We start from the raw sequence: 15,549 nt of genomic DNA, 5'->3' as shown, positions 1-15,549 counted from the left end.
ATAAACATCGCCATTTTGATCTAATATTTCCGTGTTCATTAATCTATAATTCCAGCTGTGTGTGTGTGTGTGTGTGTGTGTGTGTGTGTGTGTGTGTGTGTGTGTGTGTGTGTGTGTGTGTGTGTGTGTGTGTGTGTGTGTGTGTGTGTGTGTGTGTCCGCTGTTTCTCGACAACCACTGGTCCGATCTAATTGAAACTTGCCAGGTATATTGCTGGGGACCTGAGTATGTGCCTTTTCAAGGTTTGATATTAATTGGACAAGTGGTTCCCAAGTTATGGCCATTTATTTACCAAACCAATGACAGGACACGTTGCTGCGTAGGCGTGGCCGATGGGGAAAGGGCGCCATTTAGTTACCAATGACAGGACACGTTGCTGCGTAGGCGTGGCCGATGAGGAAAGAGTTCGTTCCTCATTACGGGTCACAACGTACGGACTTCCGGATAGTGATGACTTACTGTATTATAATAATTTCTCGATTTATTATGTGCATTTATACATAAACACAATGCCCCAATCCAGTCGTCGTTTACGAGAGCAAAGGAACTGCCTGTGTGGTTGTTTGAAAGTTTTTTGTTTTTTATTTTTGCACGTACGGCCACGCACGTACGGGCACGTGAGAGCGAAGGAACGGCCTGTGTGGATGTTGTTTCTGGCACGTGGTTTGAAAGTTTTTTTTTTTTTTTGTTTTTTTTGGTGCGAAGGAACGGCCTGTGTGGTTTTCTGGCACGCGGTTTGAAAGTTTTTTTTGTTTGTTTGTTTTTTGCACATACAGGCACGTACTAGTAAATAAAATTGTGTTTAGAAGATTACGCACAATAATTTCTTCAACTTTCTTTTCTCCGTTTTTTTTTTCTTTCACATTGACGCGCAATATCAAGTTTCGTTTAAGTCGGGCAACGAAAAAAATTATTAAAAAATCAATTCCGGATTCAGTCAAGTACTCTTCGGGATTATTTGATCAATGCAAACAACCTCAGCGGTATAGTTCACAGGTGCTATCTTTTTTTTTTTCTTGAAATGATTTATTTCATCAACCACTGTCACAACGGGAACCCAACGGGTTCACGGGTATATGTATATGTATATAACTGACTGACTGACTGATATTAAAGATCGGTACCTTCCAGGTGATGTAGAAAGCTGAAATTTTGTGTGCTGATGGACGTCGAAGCCAGTACACTGGAAAAAAATCACATAACCGTCGGACAACATTCATAAATGAAACTATAAATAAATGAAAAAAATGCAGGTGAGTGACCCGAGACAATGGGGAAGCACGGTTCGTATGCTGACACAATGTGTAAGCACACCCCGTTAAAAAGTTTACCTCAGATGCACCTCCAGACTGTTATGGTGAACATTGCTGTGGACTATGTCTCACATGGTAAAATCGCATAATCCGCAAAGAACAATGTCCAATGGAGATCGGGGAAGTGCTCGTCACACTCCACATGTTTCGAACATATATATTTCTTCACCTCAACATGGCATTCCTTTGGATTTTTTTTGTAGTCGAGTCTATAGCGACATAGGCTAAGCAAGTAAGCAAGTACAAACATAATATGGAATCCTCTTACTCGTGAAACAATTAAGGGTTCTGAAGCATCACTTGTAATACCCCCTCCCTACCACCACCGGGAGCGGCAGGCACTACACGGTGCACATTTACAAAGATAATTTGCATCACCCCACCTTCGGAACTCCTGGTTGGGGGTGGGGGGGGGGTGCAAATTAAGTCGCTGCAATCTTTGCCTTATGACCCGTAATCTCCTTGGCAAGTTTGGTTGGTTGAGATTTCATAAGTAACTACCGAATACATCAACGTCAGACAAATGGATGCCAAATTACATATTTTCGTGTGATGACAGATTCACAGGGCTGGGCAATTATTGCATTATGCATGGGGCCTCCAAATGACTAATGCCACCATTACTTATACTGTGCAGGAACCTCTACTTGTATTCGTTATTTACTGGTTAAAATTTCTTCTTTAATAACATATTGGAGAACTTTCCCACATCATTGGTGACCTGTGCAACCCACCAGGAAAAGTCCTCACGTTTATTTTGCATTTGAAATTTGCTTATTTGTATTGTGAAGAGCTCAATTTCAGAAAATTTTCTTTTGCACTTGTGCTGTGTTCGATCCTCTTTGACGACAAAATGCTCCAAACTGTTGGGAACATTCCACTTTGATTACTATTTTTATTTTTCACAAAGCAAGGATCAACCTTTTTATTACCTCCACCACCGAAGGTGGAAGGAGGTTATGTTTTCAACCCTGTCTGTCTGTTTGTTTGTGTGCAGGATATCTCAAAACGTTGGGGATGGATTCAGATGAAATTTGGTGGGCAGGTTGAGTGTGTGACAAGGACGAAATGATTCGATTTTGGTGAAGATCCGGATCCAGTTGCTAGAATTTTTTAAAGTGATTCTTCACCATTGAGAGATAGGGCCAGAAACGATGTATAACACGATATCCCAAAAAGTTGTTGACGGATTCGGATGAATCTTGGTGGTCACGTTGGGTGTGTGACAAGGAAGAATTAATTTAATTTTGGTGAAGATCCGAATCTGGATCTGGATACGAGAATTATTTGATTTTTCAAGTGATTCTTCACCATTGAGAGATAGGGCAAAAAATGATATAGTACTGTTTTGCATGATATTTCAAAAATGTATTGGGCCCGATATGTTCTCGTGGATCAGGCATTACGTGGCGGAGGATTGAGCTCTACCGAGTGCCCGTCTCGTATTATGACTGTAATACCAACTTCCACCAGTTGGCACTCCGTGATGCACATTTACATAGACGTAATTGGGGTCCTCCCCTCATCCTGAACCCCCTCCCTGGGTTATGATTTTTTTTTTAACCACCTAAAGGCTTGTGCACACTGAGTGCAGCCACTGGTTTTCAACTCATTTCATCCAGCAGTTCAGGAGTGCTGGATCATCATCAACTAAGTTCAGACATCAACTAATTAGGGTACTTCTTATTAAGTGAATAATTCGGGGTGCAATTTTTGTTATCTTACAACCCTTTACATCGTTGATGTTGAGAGATTTGACGTTTTTTTTTTTGGGGGGGGGGATCTGGCTTATTTTCTAATCTCGTGTTTATTGTTGGGTTTTTTTTCTCCATACACTATGAATGAATGATAAGTGGAGGGAAAGGTAAGAGGTGTTTTTGGTCATTAGCAAGCCATTCTTGGCTTGCTGCTTGATAAGAAGTGCCGTAATTGCAGAAATGATGGATGAGACAATGGAGAAGAAATATTGAGTGGATGATGATGATGATCAACACAGAAGCCTCGAATTGCTCTTTTCATGTTGTCAGGATTATAGAGCTGATTCTTGCTGTGGCTTGTGTTTTTTCAGTTCCGGAACTCATTGTACCTCCTGATGGGTACACTGAATGCTACAACGCCTCACTATGTGCGTTGCATCAAACCGAATGACCACAAGCTTCCCTTCACGTGAGCTGCAGCACTTCAACATGTTTGCATGTCATAACTTTATCAAATTGTATTTGCTTGTAAGAATTAGGGCCATTTAGTTAAAGGTATTTCTGTCCACACAAAAGGCAAAAAGCCAAGTCCAATGGTGCATTCCTACCCACATCAGCATACAGCAGTCGGAAAAATGAAATCGTTAAGAGGTAGTGGTTTGATTAATTCTCGATGAGGCAGGGGATGAATGAATTCCCAAGGATGCAGGGCCAATTTTTTTTTTATATAAAAATAACCTCGCTAACATGGCAGGACCGAAAAAAAAAAAAAAAAATAAAACGAAATTGCCAATGAGGCAGAGACAAAAATAGAATTCCTAATGAAGCAAGAATAAAATAATTATTCTGATGGACATGGACAAAAATGAAGTACAATTCCCAACTAGGAAGGGGTGGAAAGGGGAAGTCGTGACGAGGTGGGGACAGAAAGGGGAAGTCGTGACGAGGCGGGGACGGAAAGGGGAAGCCGTGACGAGTGTGGGCGGAACGGGGAAGTCCTGACCGGGCGGGGACAAAAAGGGGAAGTCATGACGAGGCGGGGACGGAAAGGGGAAGTCTTGACGAGGTGGGGATGGAAAGGGGAAGTCGTGAAGAGGCACAGACTGAAAGGATAATTTACGAAGAGGAACGGACTGAAAGCTCTCAATATTCTTGGAATCTTCTGTGGTAATGCCGACGCACAGTGTCTTCTTCTCTCACACGATACTGCAGGCAGGTCGTGGGTCTGTTATCTCCCAATATATTCTGATATTGCTGTCTCTCCTATCCTCTCCTCTCCTCTTCTCTCTCTCTCTCTCCCCTCCCCCCCCCCAGTCCACTGACTTCCCTATCTTCTCTCGAATGCATGTATTCTTCCAGTAACAATCTCCTGGTGAAACTTCTAAAATCCGGTTGACTGCATAACTCAATTATGTTATTCCTCACTTCTTCCGTCTATGGAACCACCTTCCAGAGGCTTCTCTCTCTCTCACTCTTCCCTCCACAATTTCAAACAAGTTGTGTACCGCCTTCTCTCGTCATCCCAAATTCTGACCCATGATCTTTATTATCTCCATTATCCTTTTCTAAACCAAACATCTTGCTTTGCTCATTTCAGTGTTTCCTTTCCTCCTCCCTCTCTTATTTCTTTTTCTGTTTGTCCATTTCCTTTTTGTGTGTTAGTTCTTTGTTGCTCTTCCATGAGCCTCACTCCTGCAAAGAAAAGGTTGGGAAAAGTAGAATGAAGAATGGAGGCAAGGTCCTTCCTGCCACTACAGAGATTATTTTATCACTCGCTTGAGATGAATGAACGTTTTTTTTCTCCTGTGTCATCCTCGTTCTCCCCCTGTAGTTTTGATCCTCGGCGAGCTGTTCAGCAACTGCGTGCTTGTGGTGTACTTGAGACTATCCGAATCAGTGCAGCTGGCTATCCTTCCCGGTAAGATTTCACTTACTGCATTTCCTACCAACTTTGGCTTTGAAATTGTCTCGATCGCACAAGTGCAGAGAGGAGTGAGATAATATATATTGTTGCGGGCCGGGGGTCGGGTGAGAAGACCACTCGGGTGGGGGGAGGGGGGGAAGCTATCTCAGTCCCCACCAGACTCTCCGGAAATGTAGGCCGTTGCACATGGATAATTCCTTGACACGGCGGGTCGCTTAACCAACGTGGACGCCCATAACTCAACCACGTGACTTCAGGTCTTCCTTCTAGTTAATCCGGTTACCTAAAAATAACCATGTCATTTAATTACCGGGGAAGACGACCTCGGTAGGCCTTATCCGATCCGGATCACTCTACCGGACCAGATCATTTTACCGGATCGGATGCAGCCGAGCGACACTGCCAAGGACGTACCAGCTAAAAGGAACGGTTTGTTGGGAATAAAGTCCTGGCTAAGCTAGGATTCTGACCATGCTGGACCAATGAAGGTAAAGACAAAAACGAGCAGGGAACGTTTCTAATAATAATTTATCAACAATGGGCAAGGAAAGGTATGTGGTACGATCAAGAGATTTATTGGGGTGTGTTGTGCAGAGATAGGGGAGAGAGGTGGTTGTTGTTGTTGTTGTTCGTCTTTCGGCTGCTCCCGTGAGGGGTCGCCACAGCAGATCATCCGTTATGATCTGCATACTGATTTGGCATAGGTTTTACGCCGGATGCCCTTCCTGACGCAACCCTGGTCGCCTCGTACGACACAGGGATAAGGATTGGGTTTCGCCATCATTCCGGGCTGCTCTACACCCTCTCATACCACGGCCCAGTGCAGAGCTCCCGTCCTCAAGCGATCCTCCAACTCAAGCCTCCGAGTAGCCGGATTACAGGCGCACGCCACGACGCCCGGTCAGATAGGGGAGAGAGGTGTGGTGCAGCAATAAACAAGCAACTTATAAAAGTGGACACAGCGCAGACCTAACCCGAAAATAATATCAACAATCTTCTGCAGGCTTACTTGCATAGGACAGGCAACAGGACACACACACACACACACACACACACACACACACACACACACACACACACACACACACACACACACACACACACACACACACACACACACACACACACACACACACACACACACACACACACACACACACACACAAAACCTGATGAAGACGGATTGAAGCAAGACAGGAGAGGAGTTGAGGCTACAGTCTTTCGGTACCTTTGTATAACTGATACGCAGTACCTGAACGCGCCACCAATAGTACCTGAACGCAGTACCTGAACGCGCCACTGAAACCAATATGTTTGGGGGGAGTTCTCTGTGGTGCGCTACCCCCCCCCCCCCGACAGCTGGCGCGCCATCTCTCGCTTGGGGCAGCTCGCGTTGAGACCGTGGGCGTGAAGGAGAGGCTTGAGTTGGGAGGGTGGAGTCAGCGTCGTGTGGGCGGAGAAGAGGAGGAGGAGCCCAGTGATGACAACAGAAGGCAGAGTCGAGCTTCAGTTTGAGCGGAAGGCGAGGCAGGGCAGCAGAGAGAAAGCGAATGGACTCACTCCGACCTTTATAAGCTGTGGGGCGGGGCCCACCCCCAAACTCAGTGACGTCACCCAAATTGGGTGACTCTGATTGGCCCCGACCCCCTGTGCGGCCCGGCCGCGATGGCCGAAAACTGCAACATTCTATTTCCGGCAAGATGACCCTACACCGCATGGATGTCCCGCTCCGACCTCACGACATGATACGAATCACCCACACTGAACTCCGCGCCATGAATCTCCCTGCAAGAACCCCCAGGCCATGCCCTGATTATTTGCCGAGGGCAGCATCGGTCCCGCACGCCCGCTCGGGTGCCCCGACCAGTGCTGGACAATGTGCCCGCTCTGTGTGTGCCAACGTGGCCCGAGCTGTACAACATGCCTCTGCCCGATCGCAGCTTCGCTGGCTGTAGAGGTGAGAAGGTAAGATGTTATGGCAAACCCATGCACAGATGGTAAGATGTGCTTATTCGTGCCCGGCTCTGCACGATAAAGTCGCGAGCGGCGCACGGGTCTGCCTTCGAGCACGTTCCGTACAGTGCGCGTGGATCCGCCATTACGCACGTGGCCAGCACTCACGTTTGCCCGATTCTGCTGTCGTGTGCGCGGGGCGAAACCCGATCAATATAATTAGTCCAGAAATAGGTTGAAAGGAACGTGCCACTTGTGCCTTGCACACTCGCATCCCGCGCAACATGGCATGGGGTTGCCTTTCTATTATCGGCCTCGGTACGCGTTCAGTGCAGCGTGGGCGTCGTGCTGGGCATGTTTCCTGTGCTGTAGAAAACACCATCGGGTGGAAATTACCGCTGTGAGTGCATTTGGCAGGCTGTGTTTTGTACGGAGGACCCATCTCACAGCACAGGGCTCACGTGGCTCAGATTTACCTCAAGAATAATCACAAAAGAAGAGTAGACATGAAATGAAGAAATGATGTAAGCAAACCTAGTGATGAGACCCTCGCAACGCATGCCCCAGTTGCCCCGCGAGACAAAAGGGAGTGACTATCTACACGTGTAATAATGGAATAACTGTCTTGGGACCACTATATGTTGTATGCATGCAGTTCCGAGAATGGCAACAATATATTTTTACTCTGCCCTCCTGACAGCGAAACAAAATTGAAAATTATTCCAAACAGGAAACTTACTCTTTTTTTTAAGGACACACGGGCACGAATAACTAATGTGATGTGTTTGATAGGGTGATGTTAGACACACTAGAAAATGGCAGTAAAGCCCAGAATTAATTAATTTGTTTTAGACTTTTAAAATCTGTATTTTATTTGTTGAGAACACTAGAACACAAATCACCTTCTTAATACTTTCAAGAACCTCCAGTTTTGCAGTACTTCAATGGGGTGGTTTTAAGGGTGGTGTTTGGGACTGCTTATGGAACGACTTCGATAGCACTAAACATCTGGAAATTATTATTTTATTTTTTCTTGAAATACGTACTGTTTTAAGTGGAATACTGTGTGGGGTATTACGTTCTATGAACCCTTCAGTTTTATACATTATTCATTTTAAAACTTGCTTCCATGGTACTTTTTAATTTGGATGTCCATGATGGACAATGATCACCATGTTGTGCAGCCAATCATCAAACTTTTAACAGGCTGTGCTTCAGTTGACGAAAAACTTCATAATAATCTACTCGCTCTTCCACCCTCTTGCTTTTATAAACAAATGTCTCGGTCGAATTTGAAGCACCATCGTAAACACAACCAACGGGAGGTCATTTTTCTAAGAATAGGCTGCTGGGGTTATTGCAGCGATGAATTGCAGTTCTTGTGTTACTCATTGCCACATAAAAGGACCATGATTGGTTATAGTCTTTCAGGACTTTGGCCATCAAGTGGATTTGTTTTCTCTTTATTTTTATTTATTTATTTTTGCATCAAAAAAGGTGAATTATAAAGTTAACTTTATTGCTTATTCTTTTCTTCTGACACAATGGTTGTATGGCCACCTTGTTTATGGATGGACATGCATGAATTTATCAAATAATTGAATTTGTTGGTTGAATTTTTTATGTTTGCCACATTTGTTTTTCATTGCGTACCACTTCCCTGTGTTTTATTTGAGACTTTAATATTTTTCCCCCCCCACAGATGGACTTATCAGGAGTTTTTCAATCGCTATCGAGTGCTAATGGCAAAGAAAGACATAATTTTCACTGACAAGAAACAAACCTGTCACAATGTGCTCGAAAAAGTGATTAAGGTAACTATATCTCAGGCTTCTTGTCAGTATAGATGTACTATTGTTTTTCTTTTTCTCTCATCTCCATTCACCTATTCATACTATTTTTATTATTAAAATAAATAATCCTGATAATGACATAATGTTCAAATTCTTCTTTTTTTTGCTTTGCTTTGTACGTTAAATAAAAAAAGCATTCAACAGAGCAAACTTGTTCTTACGCTGTTTAGTCTGAGTTCAATTATTGGCCTGACTCTAAGTTGTATTGGTGTTTTGCAGGCAGAATGCTGCATCACAAAGTTCCCCCTTCCTTTAATTGGTGTTTAGCTGGATGTCCTTGATGCATGTGTGTGTCTATATGTGTATATATGTGTGTATATACATATATATATATATATATATATATATATATATATATATATATATATATATATATATATATATATATATATATATATATATATATATATATATATATACATACATACATACATGCGGAACATAATTTGGTTGAATTTATAGCAAGCTGCCTTCATTTTGCTGGTACTTTGCTTTTCATCATCAAAATTGTTCTTATCTTGCTTAAGTCATCACAACTTTGTAAAATTTGTTCCATTATTTAAGTGCTATAGTATCAAACCAACCCTAACAGCAGGATATCTCAAAAAGTTATATAGACAGATTCGAACAAAACTTGGTGGACAGGTGGGTGTGTGATGAGGACAAATTGATTCGATTTTTGGTGAAGGTCCAGATCTGGATACTCGATTAATTTATTTATTTTATTTTTAATTTTGAAGTCATTTCCTCACCATTGAGATGGGACCAAAACCAATATATTGCACTATATTTCATAAAGTTATGGAGGATTCAGCCAAAACTTGGTGGACAGGTTGGTGTGAGACAAGGACGAATTGATTAAATTTTAGTGAAGATCCAAATCTGGAATCAAAATTCCAGATAAGGTACTGTCATTGTGCACTGTCCATCTGTCCCCTATTGTGAATTCTCCGTCCTAACTGCTGGGCCGATCCGGCTGAAATTTGGCAGTAGCGTTCCGCTCCTGACTGGTAATGGGGATTGCAAAGCTCGGTCCGGTCCCGTGACTTTAAGTAGGTCAAAATGGCCAACTGAGTAAATTTCTTCAAAAAAATCTTCTCCAAACCCACCAGTTAGAATGCTTCCAAATTTGGTTAGGCTAGGCTTTGGCTTGCCAAATTTTAGAATTTCCAAATACAGCATTAGGCGAGGATAGTATTGTTAAATTGTGGGGTGGAGGTCATGCCGATCTCATCACCGGAAGTGTATGAAAATGCAAACTTGGTCAATTTTGGGGAAAATCATGTAAATCCTTCAAAATTCTTCCTGAAGCCATAATCTAGAGACTTGGAAACGACTTGAAAATGACTTTGGTGGCACACAAATAGCACTATGTGGAACTCGGTGATTCTTATAGAATCGAGTACGCTGAATCCGAAAATGAACTTCCACAAGCAATATACCTCTTGGAATTAAAGATACATGTCCAGTCTCAAGGATCCAATGGGCAAATATGTGTGCTTTTCGGTGAATTGCGGGTGAATTGTACACTTTCCTCGGCCCCACTGGGAGAAATCGATTCAAGAGGATATTCAGAAAAAACAACTTTTGCAATAATTTATTCACTTAATACATAATATTGGAGAAAGAATGCATTTATGGGTTGAATAAGCACTTGACTTCCATGACAAGCATTTCAAACTCTTTTTTTTGCACACAAAATGACAGGTATAAATTCCTGATTATAGCATGCTGATGCCCATGTAGATATGCCCCAAAAGTCTAATATTAAAAGCATATTGTAGCCTTAAAAACACGAAATTGAAGACCGACATTTGAACAACGATAATGACGTCAATAATGAATGTTGAGAGTGATATAATATATACGACAATACCGCCTCAATGCCAAACTTACTCACCCATTTGATGAGAATATGAAAGTGAATGCATCAATCAAACGTACCACTCCAAGTGATTACAAGAAGGATATTGTATCCGAATACTCAAAACAAACATATCGTTGAAAACTAAATCATTGAAGCAATTGCATAAAATATGAGCCTAAAAACATGATTTTGATTGCGAATACAGGATACTAAATGTTCGAGCAAAGAGCTATTTCCTACTCGGGCAAGGAATGCTCTGACACAGAACCAGTATGAATGAAATTTCGTACATGAGAAACTCAATCATCCTCATCAGTATCAAAATTGTTTTCATCCACGTGATTTTTGGTGGCAAGTTCCATCGTCGTTGACTCCTGATTCCCAGAGTTTTTTCAGCCACACAGTTCTGTACAGGAAACTCTGTTTGACCGGCAGGAACATTTCTTTGTTTCACATCGACTTGATGAGCAGCAACAGTGGATCACATGTAATAATTCACCAGAGAAAGGTTCGTTAAACATCCAAACCGGAGGCAGAACAGTCGTCAATTTTTCAATCATTGCCGTCTGCAGACGGTGCCTTGACAAAAGCGTTCAGAGCATGTTGCTATATGGTTGCCTGGTAGTTGGCACAAAGTGAATGTTTTTCCATGTGTTTTCGTAGCTTACCCTCCATTATGTAGCTTTTCTTCACGAGTCTTAATTTCGGGAGAGGTAAAAATACTGCACATTTGGCAAGTACATCTTGTGTTGGAGGCAAAATGTGGTCATCCTTGAATTCACAGCAGAAATTATGGTACCGCACTTAATTTGTGTCACCACCATCAAGACTATGTAACTTGCAGGTAAATTTCTCCAGATTCTTAAATAAATTGGGTGAAAGGTTGAACGATTCCCCGAGACGGTGAAATGTTTCTCGATAAGACTGCTACTTTGATACGTCATACTGGCATTTTTCTCCCTTTCTTTGGAAATAGCTCACGGTATCACACTCCGTGAAGACATGGATATTGATGAGAGTTTCGCTCAATTTATCACCAATCGTGGAGTTCAACTTTTAAGGTCGATAGTACCTGCTGTTTTCTTCACTCCCTATTTAGTTCCGAAAAGCAATAGAGAGAAAACTCTGGAGTTGTCAGTCTTTCAATGACAATGATGGGTAAGAAAGTCGAGAATGCTTAGAATTTAGAATCGTGGAAAGACTCATGCGGGACAAACTGCATACTCACTCAACAGGTTTCTTGGGAAGAAATCTTGTGTACTGGCAGTAGTAGGAGCGATGATATTTCGCCTTCATTACAATGCAATCCTTGTCCCTGAATTTGCATAGAATTTTCTCATCAAGTCCACCAGGCTTTTCCTGAGCTGCTGTCCGCAACAATCCTTCAATTGCAAAGATGAAAATATTATGCGGGAAAATTATGAAGGAATTATCTTGAATTTAATGCAATCCTTTATTATCCTTGGAAATATATGTAATCTTGGAGGAGCATGCGAATGATCGCTGGAATTAGGTCATGGCTGAAAACGCTAGTGGGAGAAAGGTTCATATATGAATCTTGAGCTTCGATTCTGTGGCGTGGTAATTATCTTTGTGATGAAGCTCGAGGCATGAATCCCCTCATTCTCATCCAATCTTCCATATTCAAAAAAAGAAAATGATGCATGACAATCAGGAAGACACATGATCGTACCTCCATCTACCGTTTCTGTCTCAGACAGTTTGTCTGATTGGTATTTCCTGGTGGGTATTTCCCACACACACTTTTAAACTTCCTGTCCCAGTCGTACACCTGCTGCAGCAATAAACATGCATCACCGTATTGCATTTTCATTCTGCGATGGATTTCCTTGGGATTTACACCCTCACTTCCCAAGAAACGGATGACAGAACATTGCTCCTCCCTGGTGCAAGCTTCTTCGGGAGTTGTCATCTTGGAACTTATCCACTGACGTCATACGCTCAATGTTGTCAGATCTAAAATGGGTAAAACATGACTCTTATCCATAGATATAACATATGTCATCTCCAACTACACACATTACATTCTCGAATTTATATCAGCATTTTAAGGTTACTTATTGACTGCCCCTCATATTTCTAAACGACCTGCAGGATTGTGGAAATGTTCACAAAGGAGTTTCGTGATTGTGGAAGTTCAGTTTTGGACAGTTTTAGAGTCGATCATAAATCCACAATCGTCAAACCTCTGTGGCCCTTTGGGTGCCATCAGGTTAATTCTCCAGAGCCTTTGGATTGGTCTACCTCACCTCTACAGATAGATTATGGTCTACCTCTCCATGCCTGGTGTTGGCTTTAATGGTAAGGGTGATGGGTTTTAGATACTTGGGTCCTGAGTTCAAATCCCGCTCACTGTTGAATTAATACCAGGTGGGGTTAACTCGGCCTGTCATCCTTCCGAGGTCGGCAAAATGAGTGCCAGCATGCTGGTATACTGTGTCAGAGTGGTGACCCATCCAGAATTGTGCCCAATAGCCAAGGAGACTGCTTAAGCAGCACCAACGCTCTGCACAGAGTATGGTCCCAATCTCCTCCTCCCCCCTCCCTTTCATGAAATCAGGGCCACAACAGAGTTAGAGAAAGAGACAATAGGGGGAAAGGGCCGGTCCAATGGGACTGATCGGCACTCTAACCATGATTGTGCTGCCCTGACGGATCTTGGCAGCAGGGAAGAATAGGGAAGATTTGGCTCCAGATTTGCAATGGGGGGTGGTGGGGTACCACCACCACTGCGAAGAGGCATCCCCAGTAGTTGTGGGGTGAAGTATAGTGTATATCTGAACAATCCCCTTGAGAACCAGGACACTAAGTTAAATAGTCTGTTCCGTCGATGGTGGATGAGTGAGACAAGTGAAAGATGATCAATTATGTAACATTTGAAGATTTAAACAATCTTGAAACGCATCTTGTTGTTAATAAAATCAGATGATTCAGCTCTCACTGTGGGATGTTTCACTATTCTTCGACCAGGGCCACATCCAATTGATAAAGAGATTTTGAGTGGACTTTGTGATGACAAACTTTCCTCCTTATGATGTCCCAAGTATATTTATGTGGATTTAAGTCTGGTGATCATGCAAGGCAGTCCAAACTAGTGCTGCCAAAGTGTGCTGTTGACAACAAGTACATTGTATGAGTGGGTGTTGTCTTCCAAAACTATAAGTTTGGGACCTTGTTTTTGGGCCAGAAGGATGAACAGTATCTGACACCAGTCATAGCTGATGGCAAGATCAGTTTTGCCTCGTTGAATGCCAACAACAACCCACACCATCCTAATGGCACAATTGATCAAATTGCTCCATGCCTCATCTAAAGACCGCAGCATGTGCATCTTTTCTTGCCACAGTTATGACATGAACACGATTTGTCACATTTGAGACAAAAATTTATTTTCATGGACTTCGATTCATTTTGTCCGTGCAAATACGCTCATGAACGAACATGGCCGTTGCTGAACATCTGTGTTTTTCCATGTGTTTTCGTAGCTTTACCCTCCATTATGTAGCTTTTCTTCACGAGTCTTAATTTCAAGAGAGGTAAAAATACTGCACATTTGGCAAATTGCAAACAGTAGTGATTGACAAGTACATAACCTACTTTGCAAATTTTACACGATTCTTGCTGTGAATTGTAAAGTTTTTGCAGTTGCTTCACCAAAGGTTATACTCATGGTCAGAACATGTCCAGTTTCTGGAGGATGAGAAGCGAAGTTTTGAATGGCTTTCTTCGGAAAGCTTTGCTTGAGACCGACAAATGATGTTGAAGGACGAAAGTAAAAAATTCATGTGCAATGAACAAAATTGACATCTGCCACCTACCCCAGGATTCTGATAAGTACCAATTTGGGAAGACAAAGATTTTCTTCCGAGCTGGCCAGGTTGCATATATGGAGAAATTACGTGCGGACAAGCTGCGCGCTGCATGCATCCGCATGCAGAAGACCATTCGTGGATGGCTACAACGTCGCAGATATACCCGCATGCGAAGTGCCACCATCACCATCCAGCGCTTTGCCCGTGGGCATCAAGCAAGATGGTAAAACTGCCGTGACATTGTACCTTCTACAAATTCAGCATGCACATACAGGAGCTTGTGTTCTCCACAATTTTGTGGTATATGTTGTAGAAGACCTACCTACCTTCCTTGCTCCATGTGCCCTCTGCCTCGTGTGCCGTTTTTTTATGCCCAATATATATATATATATATATATATATATATATATATATATATATATATATATATATATATATATATATATGTATACATTTATGTATATATGTGTATACATTTATGTATATATGCATGTGTATACATATATATATATATATATATATATATATATATATATATATATATATATATATATATATATATATACACATGCATATATATATAAAAATATATATATATATGTATACATCTCTCTGTCTCTGTGTGTGTGTGTGTGTGTGTGTGTGTGTGTGTGTGTGTGTGTGTGTGTGTGTGTGTGTGTGTGTGTGTTTCCTTTTTATTTTTGCATCACAAAAGGTGAATTGCAAAGTTAACTTTATTGCTTATTCTTTTTTGCTCTTTCTCATTTTATATCTCTCTTCTCAGTTACACCAAGTTTCTACGTCAGACACGTGCAGCCACCATCATACAAAAGCATTTCCGCCGATACACCCAAAGGAAACGCTACTTGCGCATGTGTGCTGCCACCATCACCATCCAGAGGCACCTACGTGGTACACTGGCACGGCGTACTTTCCACCTGGTGAGCACACTGTAACTTCTATCTGTTCTTCAGATTTACAAAGGTAGTTTGAGTTCCTTTTGCCTCTAGTCAACCAGCCAACTCCTGGAAAGATGATGAAATTCTGGTGAGATGGCATCTCTTTGTTGCAAGCAAACTAACTGCCCAGATGTGATGCTCATATGATCA

General features: G+C 42.3%; 1 protein-coding gene across 8 annotated transcripts in view; it reads left to right on the top strand.

Annotated features, from left to right (window-relative positions):
• MYO5A (myosin VA) overlaps positions 1–15,549 on the top strand; it is a 184,695-nt gene that overhangs the window by 127,472 nt on the left and 41,674 nt on the right. For all 8 annotated transcript variants that reach the window (XM_085848710.1, XM_085848708.1, XM_085848711.1 and 5 more), the window contains 5 exons: positions 3,382–3,479; positions 4,842–4,928; positions 8,590–8,701; positions 14,452–14,663; positions 15,225–15,381. In XM_085848710.1, the coding sequence (XP_085704836.1) occupies positions 3,382–3,479; positions 4,842–4,928; positions 8,590–8,701; positions 14,452–14,663; positions 15,225–15,381 (666 nt within the window). The remainder of the gene's footprint in view (positions 1–3,381; positions 3,480–4,841; positions 4,929–8,589; positions 8,702–14,451; positions 14,664–15,224; positions 15,382–15,549) is intronic.

Source organism: Eptatretus burgeri, chromosome 12, assembly GCF_056783735.1.
Source record: "Eptatretus burgeri isolate ZD-2024b chromosome 12, Ebu_testis_v1, whole genome shotgun sequence".
NCBI classification, from domain to species: domain Eukaryota; kingdom Metazoa; phylum Chordata; class Myxini; order Myxiniformes; family Myxinidae; genus Eptatretus; species Eptatretus burgeri.
Note: the sequence above shows the minus strand (reverse complement) of the source record. Positions and strands in the feature narration are given on the sequence as shown.